The sequence below is a fragment of the Gymnogyps californianus genome, chromosome 15, assembly GCF_018139145.2.
Source record: "Gymnogyps californianus isolate 813 chromosome 15, ASM1813914v2, whole genome shotgun sequence".
Lineage (NCBI taxonomy): Eukaryota > Metazoa > Chordata > Aves > Accipitriformes > Cathartidae > Gymnogyps > Gymnogyps californianus.
Genome location: NC_059485.1, coordinates 1,741,860 through 1,754,710, shown reverse-complemented (window position 1 = coordinate 1,754,710; position 12,851 = coordinate 1,741,860). Strand labels below are relative to the sequence as shown.

Genomic DNA, 12,851 nt, shown 5'->3' with positions numbered 1-12,851 from the left:
GTCCAAGAGCTGTGGCCAAACGCCTGCAGTCTGGCATCTCCGTTTCTCTCTGAGCATTAAATAATACATGTCCTGATCCAATGGCTGCTGCCTTTGGAAAAGCGGGCTGTGTCCCGGTGCCTGAGAGCAGCGGTTCCTCCCATGGAGTCACCTTTGGGCTGTTTCAGAGATCGCTGTCCCACCTCTGCACTAGAAACCAGAGTCCCTGGGGGGTGGCGGGGGGTTTGCCTGTGGCTTTTCCCCTCCAGCTCGTAGCCTGGCGTGCTCATTCAAGCCACCACCCGGTTCGGTTTGCATTCGTTAAGCCAGAGCAAAGCTGGAGCCATTATCTTGCAGCGCTGGTGGAAGACCTGCCCGTGGTTATCAGCAGGGTTTGTGAAATCATCATTTTGGAGTTTCGCATGTGTGGTAGGGCAGCAATGCGAGCAGGCAGGTTTTAAAATGTTTCCTTAAAACTGAAGGTCTTGATTCTGTATGTTTGCCCGCTGTGGACACGAGCGTGGTGCTCGCAGAGCGCAGCCGTGCAGCTCCGGGGTGCAGCCGCTTCTCCCTGAGCCGGGCTCCTCGGGCACCTCTGCCCTGCCTGGCACCGAAACTGGGTGCTGGCAAAGCCTCAGTACAGATGTGATCGATGAAGCAGAAGCTTTAGATTGTGCCCGCTACGGAGCGTGCTGCCCGCTGAAACCAGCTCCGGTGAGCCAAGTCCCCGCAGGGATGATGCTTCCCAGACTTGCAGGGTTTGAGAGGCTCGCAGACCCGGTGCTGGGTCTGTCCCCAGCAGGGATGCAACGGAGTACAAGCATTTTGGCCAGGATGTCGATTGTAGCCTGAGGACGTGGTGGCCGTCCTTCACCTACTGCAGGGACACGAGGGTCAGGGTTATGGACGGGCACCTGCGGTTTCTGGCTTTAGGGCACATTGCTGCAGTGGTGGAGATTTTAGAAAGGAAAGTTAATTTTCTTATTATAAAAGTACTTTTATTAAGCAGATGGAAAGATGCTGTTTTCAATACAGTTCCCAAAGCAAATACTGCCTTGACCGGCATCTTACAGCAGCTGTGCTGGGCATGGCCAGCTGGGCACCCAGGCAGGCGCTGCTGTCCTCCTACGCACCCGTGCACCCCCCCATCTCCACCTCGGTTAGTCATGGGTGCTCTGGGAGCTAGCGGGTGCCCGGCAGGCGAACACGGGGGGCCTTGCCGCAACCCCTCCCTGCGAGCCCCGAGGCTCACCCAGCTTGCTCCCTCGTCCCTGCTTTCTGCCTACACCAGGGGCTTATTTTTCATTTTCCCAGCAGACAAGCGCAGCAGCTTGTTTCCCCTCTGGCAGCAGCTTCTGTGTTTCTGCTTTTCCACTTCCAGCCGTGGCAGCCACACATTCTTCAGGCGGAGGAAAAAAAAAACCCCACCACAAAACGCAATGTAGTAATTAACTCCGTTGCCACATAGATGCTGCCGCCGCCAGTGAAACCACAGACATGGCACAGGGGAGGGACTTTGACCTTCTGCTCCCAAAAATACCCACCCCTGAGTGTTTGCTTATCGTGCATGCTGGAGGAAACGCCTCTCCCGGGGCCGTGCGGGGTGAAATGCTGCAGGACACCACGGCTGTGCTCGCGGCGGTGGGGGGGATGCTGCTGTGGGCTGACATCTTTCCGCCCTTCTCCACGCAGGATGGAGACGTGGAGAAGAAAGACCCGTTTGAGGAGAGCGGGCTGACCCTGAGCCCGACGGCTGCCGAGGCCAAGGAGAAGGTGCGGGCCAAGCGGGTGAAGAAGAGGGCTCCGCAGATGGACTGGAACAAGAAGCGAGAGATTTTCAGCAATTTCTGAGCCTTGCTGGTGGCTGCCGTCTGCCGCTCTCCTGCCCCTGCCCCAGCTCGGACGTTTCTGAGGTGCCTACGCCCTGTCCTTCAGTGTCCACGTGAGATGCTTTGTGCTCTGCTCTTCACTGGTTGCTTTTACAAGGCGTATTTTAAAGTCCTTTTTTTTTTTTTTATTTTTTATTATTATTATTATTGTTACTCGCCAGCGATTCCGATAAGACAAATGTGACCAAAGCTCCTTTTCTTGCTTGCTCTTCAGCCTGGCTCTGGCTGCCTGCCATCCCCTGTTCCTATGAGAAAGGACTGGAAGAGTTTTGTTTCTTACCTGCATCATTTAGGCTTCTATTACTACTTTTTTTTTTTTTTTTGGTGGGTGTTTGTTTTGGTTTTGTGGGTGTCCCAGACTGAGCCCCATGGGATGCTCTGTGCCCCTGTGCAAACGTCTTACGGCCTCACACCCCTGCTGTGGTGGGGGCCCCCAGGGTGGGGTGTACCTGGTACCCCCTCCCTGTCTGCAGCGTTAACTACGCACACGATGGGAAAATGGACAGTGGCTGTAAATCGCTCTTGTTGGCTTTGCTATTGAAATGAAAAAGTTTGTTTTGTTGTTTTTGTTTTTTTTTTTTTTAATGAAGTCCTGTATGTTTCCAGTTAGTTTAGGAACTTCCCTCCCCACCAGTGACTTCTGCCCTGGCAATAAAAGCCCCTTTTTCATCCCCGACAGCTCTGTGCAGAGGGGAGAGGGCAGGATTTAAAAACAAAACCCAAACCCAACAGCCCAAATGCCACAGGCCTCACCATTTGCAGCCGTCGATGCAGCGCCGAGCGGCGAGGGAAGGCAGGGAGCGGGGCCAGTCCTGGCCCGCGGTGCGAGGTGCGATGCTCATGGTCCGGCTCCAGCAACCTTGCAAGAAGACAAGAGCCACGAGATGCTACAAAAACTCTTTGGACAGACTTGAAAGCGAGTACAACCCAGCATGTGTTTCCAGGGAGGAACGCAGGGATGCAGCTCTAGCTGCGGGCTTGGTGCTGGGGAAGTGGGGCTCAGCCGTGGCCGTACCTGGGTGCTGGGTCCTGGAGCAGGGTCCGGGTCCCACCTGGTTTGTTACTTTTGAGCTGGTATTTGAGGCCTCCAGCCCGTGAGCATAACCGAGTCTCGGTCTCGCCGTGAGGAAGGCATCCTCTGAAGCCGTGGGGTCTCTGCGGGGCTGGCTACGAAGCAGGCAGTGCTGCGATGGAGCGGGCAGTTGCTTTGGCTTTCTGTGGCCTCCTTTGAAAACACCCTGCTCTTGGTATTTGAGCCTCAAAAATATATCTTTAAAGCATTACAAATTAAGCCCATTTAAGCTCTTTATTACTTGCCTTTGGCTGTAAATGAGGGAAGATGACTAAGCTGAACTACACCACTCTCTCAGAGGTTGCGGATGGAGGTGTTTTACCAGGGCAGGGTCCCGGCCGTGATGGGGCCGGCCCCGTCCCTCCCGTGCTCCAGCAGCTCCCTGAGCCCAGCCACGGTGGCTGCCCGGTATTTCAGCTCAAATGCCAAGCCAGCAGTGGGAAGGGACTGGGCACAGCAGGACAGTCGAGTACAAAACCACTTTCCCCAGCTAAAAGCACATGGCAGCAATCACTTGGCCATCAATGACCGTTTTAAAACACGTGGCTGTGATTTTTGCCCTGCGTTGCTCCAGCACTGCTGTGTTACAAGCCCGTGGCCTTCGGGTCAGTCAGCACGCTACGGATATTATAACGGCTCTGTGTGCATTTCCAAGTATTGAGCTAAAAGGTGCCTTATAACACTTTACCGCTCTCCTCGGCAGTGGGTTGGGGCTCAGCACAGCGGCGGGTCGGTGCGGGGCAGGGGGACCGCAGCAGCGGAGCCAGGACATTTGGCTTCACCGTGGGGAGCGGCTGATGCCCATGGCTGTTAGCTGGCGGGCAGGAGAGCACGGAAAGCCTCAGGGGTGAAGGAGATGAGTTCTCTTTTAGGAAAGTTGTCTTTCAGGAATGTTGATGGGCTGAACAGGTTGAAAATAATGACTTTGGAGAGGATCCGGTGCAGGTGTTTGGCTATCGGTGACGAAACTGGCAGCGGGATGATGGCTCAGGACACGGAGAGGTTTGCCTCCCCTCCAGGACTCTGCCATTAACAAGACACCTCTTCCCTACCCCACTTCAAAGACAATTACCTGCTCTCTTTTTGGCCCCCAAAATATTTGCTTCTATAAATCAGTAATCTTTTTAAGGAGCCCTTCTTTTTCAGGGTATGCCCGTTGCTTCCCATGCCTGCATAGCCAAACCGTGGGCAGTGCCCTGGTCTGCACAGGGCAGAGCGTTCCCCGTTACACTGACCTAAATGTCACGCTCTCCGATGCATGTCAGAGAGCAAAGACCTGTTTGTAAATACCACATTTCTCATACAAGAGTGGACCACTCTAGCTGAGAGGGGGGGGGGGGGAAAGAACATGTAGTTTCGAATGCAGATCAAAAGAAATCAGGTGTGCAAATCTGTACTGATAAGATTTTAAAATCTTAATCTCTGCTTAGTCCGTGGAAACTGCTCCTGGTTAAAGTACTTACCGTATTTCTGACATCTTGTAGCTCAGTAGTAATTATTCAGTTCCTGTACATTTAACTTGGAAGAAAAATCAATACAGTATAAGGCTGTCAGCTGCATTGTAAAAACGTAATGTACACTGTAACGTCAGTAATAAACTCCATTTTCCCATGTACCGAGTACTTATTTGCTCGTTCCTCATCTGTTTGGTAGGGAACTTCAGAGCGGAATTACAGCCGCCTTTAGCACATTATAAACTTTGCTTCCTCCCTTGCCTGTTTAAAGAGTAGCTGAAATTATTCCTTTGAAGCTCTACAATGAAGTCAGCACTGCCCTTTCTTTGAAGAACAAAACACAGATGGTGATGGTGTCCCTTCTGTCAGCTTCTGAGGCACACACTAGCCTGGCTCCCGTGGCCACTGTAACCCTTGCTGGCACGCACAGAACTGAGCGCGACACTGGCTTGTCTCCCGCCCCCCCTGCTCTGCATTAACCTCTGCTCTTCTGCTACCGGGACCCAAAGGTCACTTCCCCAGGCGGTGGCCTCCTCTGATCCTGGCTCGTGAAGTCTTCAGTTGTACCTTATTCATTGCAATGCCCCTCGCTGCCCGGGCGGCTTGGCAGGTTGCGTGCTGCCTGCTCTCAGCTGGCAGGGCTGGTTGCTATGGTCTCACACTTCAGTGAGGTCCCCCGCGCTCTCCTTCCCCTGCCCTGCGTTGCACAGATGCCAACAAACCTCATGGGTGGAAAAAAAACCCCCGCCACCTTTATTAAACGTGTATTTACAAGCAGCAGCAAGTCCCCTAGCACAAAGCATTTCTCTCCAGCTACTCCTGACGCGGCACAGCCTGCTGCTCCGCCGGGGCATGCTCAGGCATTCACACGGGGGCTGGAGCCTTTAGCACTGACGCAGCAGGACTGCTGCACTTTGAAAGACCCTTTTTCCTCTCGAGAGCTCAGCCATTGCCAGCGGCTGCTCCCTCCCCTGAGATGCTGAGCTGGCTGCAGCAGTCTCTTGTTTCCCTGCAGTCACATAGCCAGCCCCGTGCAAAGCGCAGCTTTACTAGGGCTCAGCTCCGGGCTGCTGCTGAGCTGAAGCAGTTTTATCGCTCTATGAAGACCAGATGATCCCTCAGCGTCTCTTAGCAGCTGGGCAAATGTCTTGATTGAGGCACTCGTTGCAGCGAGGATTCACAGGCAGGCAGGTCTGCTGGCCAAAGCCCACCAAGAGCCAGTTTATCTCCCTCCAGAGATCCCTGCAGCGAGAGGACAAACATGAGCTTTCCGATACAGCTGTTTGGAGGGGTTAAAGAACAGCTCGTGCTTTTAAACGGATCCCTTTCGCCTACTGCCTGTTCTCTTGGCTTCCCAAGGCGCCTGGAGGCGGGTCCCAGCCTCCTGTTAAGAACAGTGCTCCTAACCTTTCCTGGTCCCTCTGAACTGGGATGGGGAGCAGAGGACAGACACACACAGTGCCTGCGGTCATTCTCTTGTGCTAAGGCGTGTGCCAGATGTGGAGATCCAACAGAGTACCTGTCAGCTGGCATTTGATACTGAAGATTAACCATCAAGGAAGGCCAGAATCCAACTGTGGTCTGATACTGCTGTGGCCATTAGGCTCAGCAAGGTCCTGTGTAGAAAAGTACCTGGCTTGGGTCATGGTAAACTTGTCAAGGCAAGAATCGGGCATCAAGACCTCCAGGTACCTGGCTGCACTAGTGGTAATCGATATATCTGATAGCCAGGAAACAACCAGGTAGCTGAGATGCTGCTGCTGCAGCTCTCTGGGAGAGGCGAAACACCTGCAGACTTGTCCCCTTTAAAGAGGAGGGATCCAAAATGCAGTCACTGAAAATGCTACAAGCAGGATTGTGTGCAGACGTGGCTCCTGCAGCTAGCTCGAGGGGCTTGGTGTGGAGGCAGGAGGCTGGGGTCTCAGGCCTCACCTGGGCAGCCAGTCCTCCAGCGCTACCCGAGTTTCCTCGGGGTATCTGGTCTCCTTCTTCACCCACTTCAGCCTGTTTGTGATCCTGTGCACATGGGTGTCCACAGCTAGGAAGGGAGAGCCCAGAGTTTAGGTGGGGGCAGACACACCTGAACGGAGAGAGCACAGCCAAAAGCTGCCTGTCACAGCACACCAGGTACAGCGCCCTGCACCTTGGGCAGGAACAGGCAGGTGAAACAGGAGGGGAGGCTCACTCGCAGAACAAACGTGCTGCTTTCTTCCTAGGCCCAGAGCCAAGAGCAAGAGGGGACGGGTATCGCACCACGCAGCTAGCGACATGCTCACACAATCTCACCCAGCCTTCCTTCAAAGGTTCGCGTGCTCTGATCTAGCAGGCACAGGGCAGCCTGTCCCGGGCTCTCTTCCTCCCCGCATTTCAGCTGATGTTACGCAAGTTGCAATCTCTGCCCCTTAGTTTACCCAGATGGAAAACACATTTCATAATACCTACCAACACAAGAGGGTTTGTGAGGCTTAAACGAATGTTTATGAAGTGCTTTGAGCTAAAAAGCTCTGAATGCAAAGTATATTATTGTTAGATCAGCAGCGATAAACCTGTCTCTATGGCTAATTGGGCAAAACCCAAATTGCTGTAAACAGGAAGACTAAGTCTTGCCTCCTAAATCAAAATTGAGCATACAATTATTTGGGAAACAGTTGGCTAGTCTGGCTCCCTCTAGACTTCCCTCCCCCAGAGCAGGGAGAGAACAACAGATCCTAAGCACTGTCGAATCAAGCGCAAGAGCCACATTTCGTACAGCTGACGGTCACCAGTGGGGCTGCAGGAGTCAGCTGCCGCCTGCACTGACCTTGGGCTGCGTGCTCGCCGCGGCGGCAGTCATTCATCAGGTGGCACCGCTCCTGGCTTCCCCAGGGCTCTGCCATTAAGCAGCAAATACACTTGGAATATTAATCTGTCCCCAGGAGCCCCCAGGCCGGGCGGCCCGCCGGGACCCTGCAGCTGATCGTCCAGCCCCATCTGCCGGCTGCCGCGGGCAGCTCCGCTGCCAGCCACGCTCCCCAAACGAGCATCGTGCAGGAGCGAACCTGCCCTGGGTCTGGCCTGGGCCCATCTCCACCGCAGACTTCCTCCCAGCCCATCGCTGCTAAAGCACACAGCTCCACGGGGTCCAGCTATGCGCTCTCCTACGCTCTCTGGTCAATAAACACGGCAAATAACCAAATGAACCTGTGGTCACCTATTACCCAGCCGCAGGAACTAAAACAGATCAGAAATTCTGTAGCTACAGATTGCCCGAGACCATTTCTTTCTATGACCCATCATGAATTACCAGTTTTAAACGGTAATTTTGACTAAGCCCTGCTTCTACCCTCTTACGGCTTGCCAAACAAAAATTCCAAATGAGATTTGTTTGAACAGAAGCAACCCTGGAAAAAAATAACCTCAGACTATCCTACAACTATCCCCAAATCACAAAACTACCCCCACCTCTCTTTCACTTGAGACCAAAGAGATGTCAAAGCATTATTCTACTAGCACATCTTTTTGGATGCCTATCCAATTAGGCAATACTTGCACTGCTTACCAGCATCTGAAGGGAGGGAGTGACTGCCCTTGGGGATTTCTGCTATCAAATTTGGGGAAAACCAGTAGCCGGATCCATGCTTAAATCCTATAGCAACTCATCCGCTGTGAGTGGTTGAGGGTCACATCCTTCACCCACCCATATATTCCGCAGATGACTAAACTGAAGCGATGCTATCAGGCTCCTGGGGCAGGCAGTTTACCCAGCTGCAATGCTTCCCCTCTGCCTGGGGAATGGATCAGGCAGGATTTAGGTGAGGAATGGGGAAAACACGGTCCAACCTACCTATCCCGGACACACTGTCCCAGGCAATGTTCATGGCCAAGTGGGCCATTTTGGGCCCAACTCCTGGCAGCTGCACCAGCTCCTCCACAGTTCTCGGTATGTCACCCCCATATTTCTGCTTCAGGATGGCTGTCGTCTGCTTTATGTACTTCACCTTGTTCTGGAAAACCAAGGGGAAAGGCAGAGAAGCCAAGTTGCCCTCCAATACAGGGGAAAGAGACAAACAGCTCAGAAAACAAACCATTCCTGAGCGTAGGTTACATGGGAGGCCACACACTGGAGTTTGCGGAAGGGAGACAGAGGTCTTTGATTTCTCCTTGAAAGCAAAATGCTGAGACCTGATTAGCTCTACCCTCCCCTGCACACTCCAGGCACTGCAGCAAACAATCTTGCTGTGAATACAAATTGCTAAAAGTGGCGTAAAATACAGCCTTCAGCTTGACTCCAGGGGAAAGATCACCACGGGACACGGCACGCAGGCTGAATACCGGCTGGGAGCGCGTCCCTCAGGAGCAGGGCTGGTTCGCACCCACCTCCTGCCTTCATCACCTGCCGTCAGCGCAGCGACTGGCCACGAGTACAGCCTGCAAAGGACAAGCCTGCACCCGCTTTGCGCTGCTCTCCCGGGCCTCTGAGCTGTCTCAGACAGCTGCACGGGAGCGGAGGACAGCGGAGGGGGTTCCTCCACGTGCACGGCGGGTGCTGCCGCCATCCTGCACTCACCCTCCAGAATCCTACAGGGTAAATGATCTGCCCAAGCGTCGCATCATCCATCTGCAAAATACTGTCGACTGTGAGGCCGTGCTGCCTCAGGCGCAGCATGGCAGCTGAGGTCAGCTGGTCCTTGGTCTGGCTGGAGAGCATCAGCGACAGCAGAACTTGGTAGCGCATAACCTGGGGAAAAGGAGACAGTGAGACACCCCAAGATCTCTGAGAGGATCCGGCCACCTCTGGGGCTCGGTTCTCCCATCCAGCACCATCTTCAGTCCAGTGCATAATGTGGACCTACCCTGGTTCAGCCCTGTCCATCTACAAGAGACTGGAAGGCTGCAACAGAAATAATCCATAGCCTTTTAATTCTACCACACAATAAAGGGAGAAAAGAAACACCTTCAATCTAAGCAGTCAGCATGCGTAAAAGGGCAGAGAGCAGCTACTGTCTGCGGGGATCTCACATCCAAAGACGCCAGTGCTTAGCCACAAAGGGCCAGACAAAGCTTTTCCTGATGACGGGATTCTCAGGAGACCCCACAGGACATAGAAGTATAAACGCCCAATGATTTTTCATGCAACTTCTGCTCTAAGCAGCTTTTGAAAATCCCGTCCCTTTCCCACTAGGCTTCAGTAGGAACTGGGTATCAGGCTCCAGTGAGCTCCTTACGAAACCAAATCTAAAGAACTGGGATGACAGAGACTGGGAAATGAAGCACCAAACCCAGAAGCTCCTCTGATGCTGTCATGCAGGGTTTAGCCCAGACCATTCACCTCCTATTTTTCAATTGATTTTTCCCCAGATGTGATTCTGTCCCCACCAGAATGAGGAGGATGATGCAACTAACCTGGACTGAGCCAGCATAACGTGGGATACAATCCTTCCTCCAGCTCTCTTACAAACAAAGTTTACAAAAGCGCAGGTGCACCGGGAAAAATCTCTGAGTGCATGGAAGTAGGGTAATCTCCGAGTGCATGGAAATTGTGTGAGGAGCGCTGGTGTACGCTGAGGGTTACAACATCCACTTTTTCTTGGAAGCAACAACCCTGCTTCCCTAGGGAAGAAAGTTATTTCCGTATCTTGCACTGTGGTCCCCCCGGCCCCACAGCTGCACTTGGTGCCAGCCCACATGGCTGCAGAGCGTGTGACGCTGTCTGAAGCCGGACTCTAAAGCTAACCGTTTTCCCCAGGGATCCAAGCCCAAGGCACGATGCCAGCAATAAGGACAGCGTTACATGCGCCGAAGCTGTGCAGCTGTGTCTTCGAGACCCCTCCCTCAGAGCCCAGCAGGTTGCTGCGGAGCACACGACTCCCAGCGCTCCGCCGAGCCTGCCTGCGGGTTATCTCACGTTCCCACACCAGCGCCGTGCACAGAGAGCGCAGCCCTGCAGCCCCGGGTCCCAGCGCCGCACCACGGCCTCGCTCCGCTTTGTTTTTTGTACTGATGCAAATGGTCCCCTCGGAGGGAGGTGTCATCCCGGGCCTTTGATTGTGTTCCCAGGCTTGGGGAGCACAGTGCCATCCCAGCATGGCCCTTCCTTTCAACCAGTATCCCCTTAAAAGTGGGCCGCAAGAGGGGAGGAAGCCAACCTACGCTTATGTGCTGCTCTGAAGACCATAAAAGCAGCCTGGAAAGTTTTTTCTCCGCTCCCCTCGCCTCTTCTCCATACTGTTTTTCCTCTGTATTACAGAGCCATCTTGCTGGATACTTTCGTTGGATTCCTACAGAGATTTTTAAGAAAACAGGGACATGCCTTCATGCCCTGCCAGCCTGCCTCAGAAGACAACACTGCCACAATACACTCTCAGGGTTTTCACTCGCAAGTCCAAAATCATCCTATTTTTGCCTCAGCTCCTACTCTTGGTTCAGCCTGCTAACTCTTCTGGCAGCGGTTTAAGCAGAGGACAAGGGCCTTTCACAGCTGCCTTTGCTAGCTGGTCTCTAATGCCCAGCATGGGCTGAACGCAAGCAGAGAACGTCTCAGGAAACACCCACTGCCATTTCACAAGGGCTGTCTGAAGCCAGCGAGCCCGGTACCGGAGAGGCAGCAGCTGACTCTCCTCCTCTAGCAGGATGAACAGTTCCTCTCATAGGCACGCTTCTGCAGTAACCTCTTGTGGGACCAATCCCAGCCTAGAGTCCTGATATGCCCTGCGTTTATTTTTCTGTTCTGGAGACATCCAAAGCGGGACATAGCCAGGGGCAACACGGGGATGAGGAAGGCCGGAGGGCTGCGGAAGCGGGGCTGTATTTTCATGTGCCTGCCTGACGGAGCAGGGCAGCAGGGTGTTGTTACCTGTGGAGGTGCGCTGGTGTCGTAACACTTCTCCACTCCCATCTCATCGACGGGAGCATCTCTGTTGCTCCTCATTTCCCGGATGCGCTCCAGCTGCTGCCGCCAGTCCCTTGGCTCCCAGCGTGGTCTCTGGGGCTCAGACGTCCCCCGCTCGGCACCGTCCCCCTGCCCAGATTCGTAGGCAATGGCGACGCTCTTCCTCCTCCCGCTGCGCCTCGGGATGCCGGCTGTGCTGGAGACCTGGCTCGCTGCAAGAGATGGGAGAGAGATTTTCAGGCCTGAGAGCAGGGGAAAGAAGCCTTCGTCTCCCACCAGAGCCCAGCGTCGGCCCCGCATGCCAGCAGCCACCCAGGGGACCCTGACGAGGGCTGAACTCACCCTCCCCATAGTCCCAACCCAGCAGCAACACCTCACATCCACCCAGGCCTAACCAGAGCCAGCCACGGGGTGAGGGAATGGCTGGGAAGGACCTCGGAAACAGGTGACAACAGCTGGGGACACATGTCACACTACGGGGACGCGTGTCCCAAACCCACAGGAGGCTGCTGAAGGACAAGATGCATCCCCAGGCCCTCGCCCAGTGCCACAGGCAGGCCAGCCGCCGGGGTGCTGCCACATCCCGGGCTCCCAGGGGGATGTGACAAGGACACCATGCCCCTGTCCCCCGGCCGGGCTGGGCCCTCACTCCCCCTGCTTGCAGGCCCCCAGGCCCCCCCTCCCCGCGCCAAGGCCAGGCCGGGGCCGCACAGGACCCCGCCAGCCCCGGGAAGCACCGATCATCTCCCCCTCTCCCCCCCCATACCTCCGGCCGCCCTCCCGGCCCTGCCGAGCCGCCGGGCCGCCGCCCGCCTACCGCCGGCGGACACGGCCGCGCACATGGCGGCGGCCCCGGGCACTACCGGCCCCGGCGTGCCCCGCGGCGGGAGCGGACACCGGAAGCGGCGGGACTTCCGCCGGGGGCGGGGCGCGGCGCGGGGAGGGGGCCGGCGCGGAGCGGGGAGCGGGCCGGGGGCGGCGGGGCCGGGCCGGGCCGGGCCGGGGGTCGGCGGGTGAGTGAGTGGGTGAGGGCAGGAGGGAGGGAGGGAGAGCGGGAGAGAGAGGGTGAGCGGTGGCCCCGTTGCCTGGGCTGGGGGCGCGGGCCGGGCCGGGGGTCGGGGTGCGCGGGGCCTGGCGGGGCCTAGTGGGAGGCGGGGCCTTGCCGTGCCCCGGGGGAGGGGGGGGCTGCTGGCTGCCCCCGGCTGGGGGGTGTCCCCGGGGTGTCCCCTGTCAGGGAGCCGGGGTGTGTTGGTGGGGCCTGTGGCCTGTCCCCCGTTGCGTGTCCGTAAGGGGTTTTGGCATGTCCTGGGGGGTGGGGGGGGGATTGTGGTGTGGTCCCGGCGTGTCTGGGGGGGACGGGGGGACACTGTGCCATGTCCTGGGCTGTATTAGGGGCTGTGGTGTGTCCCCCGGGGCGGTGGGCTGTGGGCTGTGGTGTGTCCCCCGGGGCGGTGGGCTGTGGTGTGTCCCCCGGGGCGGTGGGCTGGGGGCTGTGGTGTGTCCCCCGGGGCGGTGGGCTGGGGGCTGTGGTGTGTCCCCCGGGGCGGTGGGCTGGGGGCTGTGGTGTGTCCCCCGGGGCGGTGGGCTGG

General features: G+C 56.1%; 2 protein-coding genes across 3 annotated transcripts in view; one reads left to right on the top strand and one right to left on the bottom strand.

Moving 5' to 3' along the window:
• NHERF2 (NHERF family PDZ scaffold protein 2) overlaps positions 1-2,433 on the top strand; it is a 39,072-nt gene extending 36,639 nt beyond the window's left edge. For both annotated transcript variants that reach the window (XM_050905726.1, XM_050905727.1), the window contains exon 7: positions 1,672-2,433. In XM_050905726.1, coding sequence (XP_050761683.1) covers positions 1,672-1,830 — 159 coding nt within the window. In that variant the 3' untranslated portion in view covers positions 1,831-2,433. The remainder of the gene's footprint in view (positions 1-1,671) is intronic.
• Positions 2,434-5,120: 2,687 nt separating this feature from the next.
• NTHL1 (nth like DNA glycosylase 1) lies at positions 5,121-12,104 on the bottom strand. Its single transcript, XM_050905728.1, has 6 exons — positions 12,029-12,104; positions 11,227-11,474; positions 8,941-9,111; positions 8,218-8,377; positions 6,327-6,432; positions 5,121-5,636 (listed from the first exon to the last, which is right to left on the bottom strand). The coding sequence occupies exons 1-6, from the start codon at positions 12,102-12,104 to the stop codon at positions 5,513-5,515; spliced, it is 885 nt and encodes a 294-aa protein (XP_050761685.1). The 3' UTR covers positions 5,121-5,512.
• Positions 12,105-12,851: the final 747 nt, after the last annotated feature.

What these genes read in the sequence shown, in the direction of transcription:
- NTHL1 (XM_050905728.1), bottom strand. Translation starts at nt 12,104, where the DNA reads ATGTGCGCGGCCGTGTCCGCCGGCGGTAGGCGGGCGGCGGCCCGGCGG. An exon ending in ACCCTGTAGGATTCTGGAGG is followed by an intron (nt 8,378 to 8,940) that starts GTGAGTGCAGGA and finishes TTGGTTTTCCAG; the next exon opens with AACAAGGTGAAGTACATAAA. An exon ending in GGACAGTGTGTCCGGGATAG is followed by an intron (nt 6,433 to 8,217) that starts GTAGGTTGGACC and finishes CTCCCTTCCTAG; the next exon opens with CTGTGGACACCCATGTGCAC.